This window comes from Lynx canadensis, chromosome D1 (assembly GCF_007474595.2).
Source record: "Lynx canadensis isolate LIC74 chromosome D1, mLynCan4.pri.v2, whole genome shotgun sequence".
In the NCBI taxonomy this organism is placed as follows: domain Eukaryota; kingdom Metazoa; phylum Chordata; class Mammalia; order Carnivora; family Felidae; genus Lynx; species Lynx canadensis.
Window position 1 is genome coordinate 63,894,037 of NC_044312.2, and position 2,109 is coordinate 63,896,145.

Consider the following 2,109-nt stretch of genomic DNA (forward strand, 5'->3'; position numbering starts at 1 on the left):
CTGACAAGCAGCCATGGAGTTTAGAACCAAAAGGTACTATGTCTGGGTGAAAATGTATTAGTGAACCAGTTATGCAGTGTAAATGAAGATCCTCATGTGTGTGTGTGTGTGTGTGTGTGTGTGTGTGTGTATACACATATATATGTATATAAATGTATATAAATGTATGTATAAATTGTATGTAATGTATATATAAATGTATATAAATGTATATATAAATGTATATAATATATAAATGTAATTTATATTCTAATATATAATATAATAGCAAAAAGCTGTAATGAGGCAAGCAAGCTATAACCACAGAGAATAAGCTTGAGCAAGATGCAGTTGACAAACTTGAAAACATCCTAGATATACAAGGATACATGTATGACCCTTAGTTCTGGATCAGCTTAGAAACAGTTCAAGAGAAAGCCGTTAAAAATGTTGAACCACTTTGGAATGTCTTCATTCTCATAGATGTGTATCAATATAAAGATCATTGCCTCTGAGAGGCTCTATCTTCCAAATGCTTTCCTAAATGCCTCCTTTACCTCCTTGTTTCTCAGGCTGTAAATGAATGGGTTCATCATGGATGTTATGACTGAGTAGAACACAGAAATCACCTTATCCCCTTCCTTTATCTTCTTGGAATTTGGACGCATGTAGGTAAATATAGTTGAGCCGTAGAAGAAGACCACAACAATGAGATGAGAACCACAGGTAGAAAAGGCCTTAAGTCTCCCCTCACCTGACTGTATCCGAATCACAGTGGAGATAATATTCCAGTAGGAGAAAAGGATGAGGGAGACAGGGCCAAGGAGAATTACTATGCCCATTGCCAAGATGGCCATCTCAGCTTTGTAGGTTTCTTCTGAAGCCAACTTCAAGAGTGCAGGAGGTTCACAAAAATAATGATTAATTATATTCTGTCCATGGTATGAGAGACATAAAGTAAATATTGTGTCTACTAAAGACACAATGGCTCCACTGGCCCAGGACCCTATGATCAGCTGTACACACACCCTCTGGGTCATGAGGATGGAGTAGTGAAGGGGCTTACAGACAGCCACATAGCGGTCATAGGACATCACTGCTAGGAGGGAACTTTCTGTACACCCAGCTACTAGGAAAAAAATCATCTGAATTGAACACCCAGCAAAGGAAATGGTCTTTCTCATTACCAGCAAGTGGAATAGCATCTGGGGGATGACTGTTGTAGAGAAACAGAGATCAGTAAACGACAGGTTTTTAAGGAAGAAGTACATTGGTGTATGAAGTCGAGAGTCAATATGAATTAGCACTATGATGAGAAAATTCCCACACAGAGTCAGCAGGTAGATGATGAGAAACACTACAAACAGCAGGATTTGGGTCTGCCAATCTGAAGAAAGGCCTAGCAAGATGAATTCAGTCAGATAGGTTTGGTTTTCTGTGCCCATTGGTGTTTATTTCTGTCTACACATCAGCATAAATAAAGGAATCAAAAGTTGACTATGGTGGAAAACCAAATCCTGAAAGTGAAGATCTCATTGTAAGAACAAATATGTTTCATTGAAAAAATATCTTGGAAGCATTTAAGACACTTGATTTTCCAAAATTTCCATCCTTAATTCTTACGGAAGCTATTTGAAAAAAGATGCTCACATATTATATGGATTTGAAAAAATATGAAGAGTTCTGCCTTCAGTAGAAAGCCCAGGTTTTTCTTTTATCTAGTTTACTTTTCAATCAGCAGATTTTGACTTTCATTTCATCAAGGAGAGGAACCAATATCTTTTCCTTTGTGTTTCTAAAGGATCATTTATCATCCTTCCAAGAAGGAAGGGAATTTTAAGAAACCATTTAGATCATGTTATAATCCACACATTTAGTCCTTTTCTAAATTCTTCACTGGATCAGAGAATCAAGCCTTGATGGCAGTGTTGAAGATTAAGGCATGATAGGCCCTCATTGCTACAGAGCCAAGATGTTGGAGACAAGGCCAGACTTAAGTAGCACCACACCCTATGGAAGCAGGAACAGCCCTTTGTGGAGACCAAGTGCCACCACAATAGCTGTCTGCACAGTTTCAGTATCTTTTCTAGTGTGACAGTATTAGAGCTCATTCATGCTGCAATTTGTTTC

The 2,109-nt window shown here is 38.0% G+C and overlaps 1 protein-coding gene across 1 annotated transcript; it reads right to left on the reverse strand.

The window, feature by feature from the left end:
* Positions 1-500: 500 nt before the first annotated feature.
* On the reverse strand, positions 501-1,424 carry LOC115525895 (olfactory receptor 2D3-like). The gene has a single exon (XM_030333303.1). It carries the CDS (start codon positions 1,422-1,424, stop codon positions 501-503), a length of 924 nt encoding a protein of 307 aa, XP_030189163.1.
* Positions 1,425-2,109: the final 685 nt, after the last annotated feature.

Bases quoted from the DNA above. Each gene is read 5' to 3' on its own strand.
- LOC115525895 (XM_030333303.1), bottom strand. From the start codon at position 1,424: ATGGGCACAGAAAACCAAACCTATCTGACTGAATTCATCTTGCTAGGC.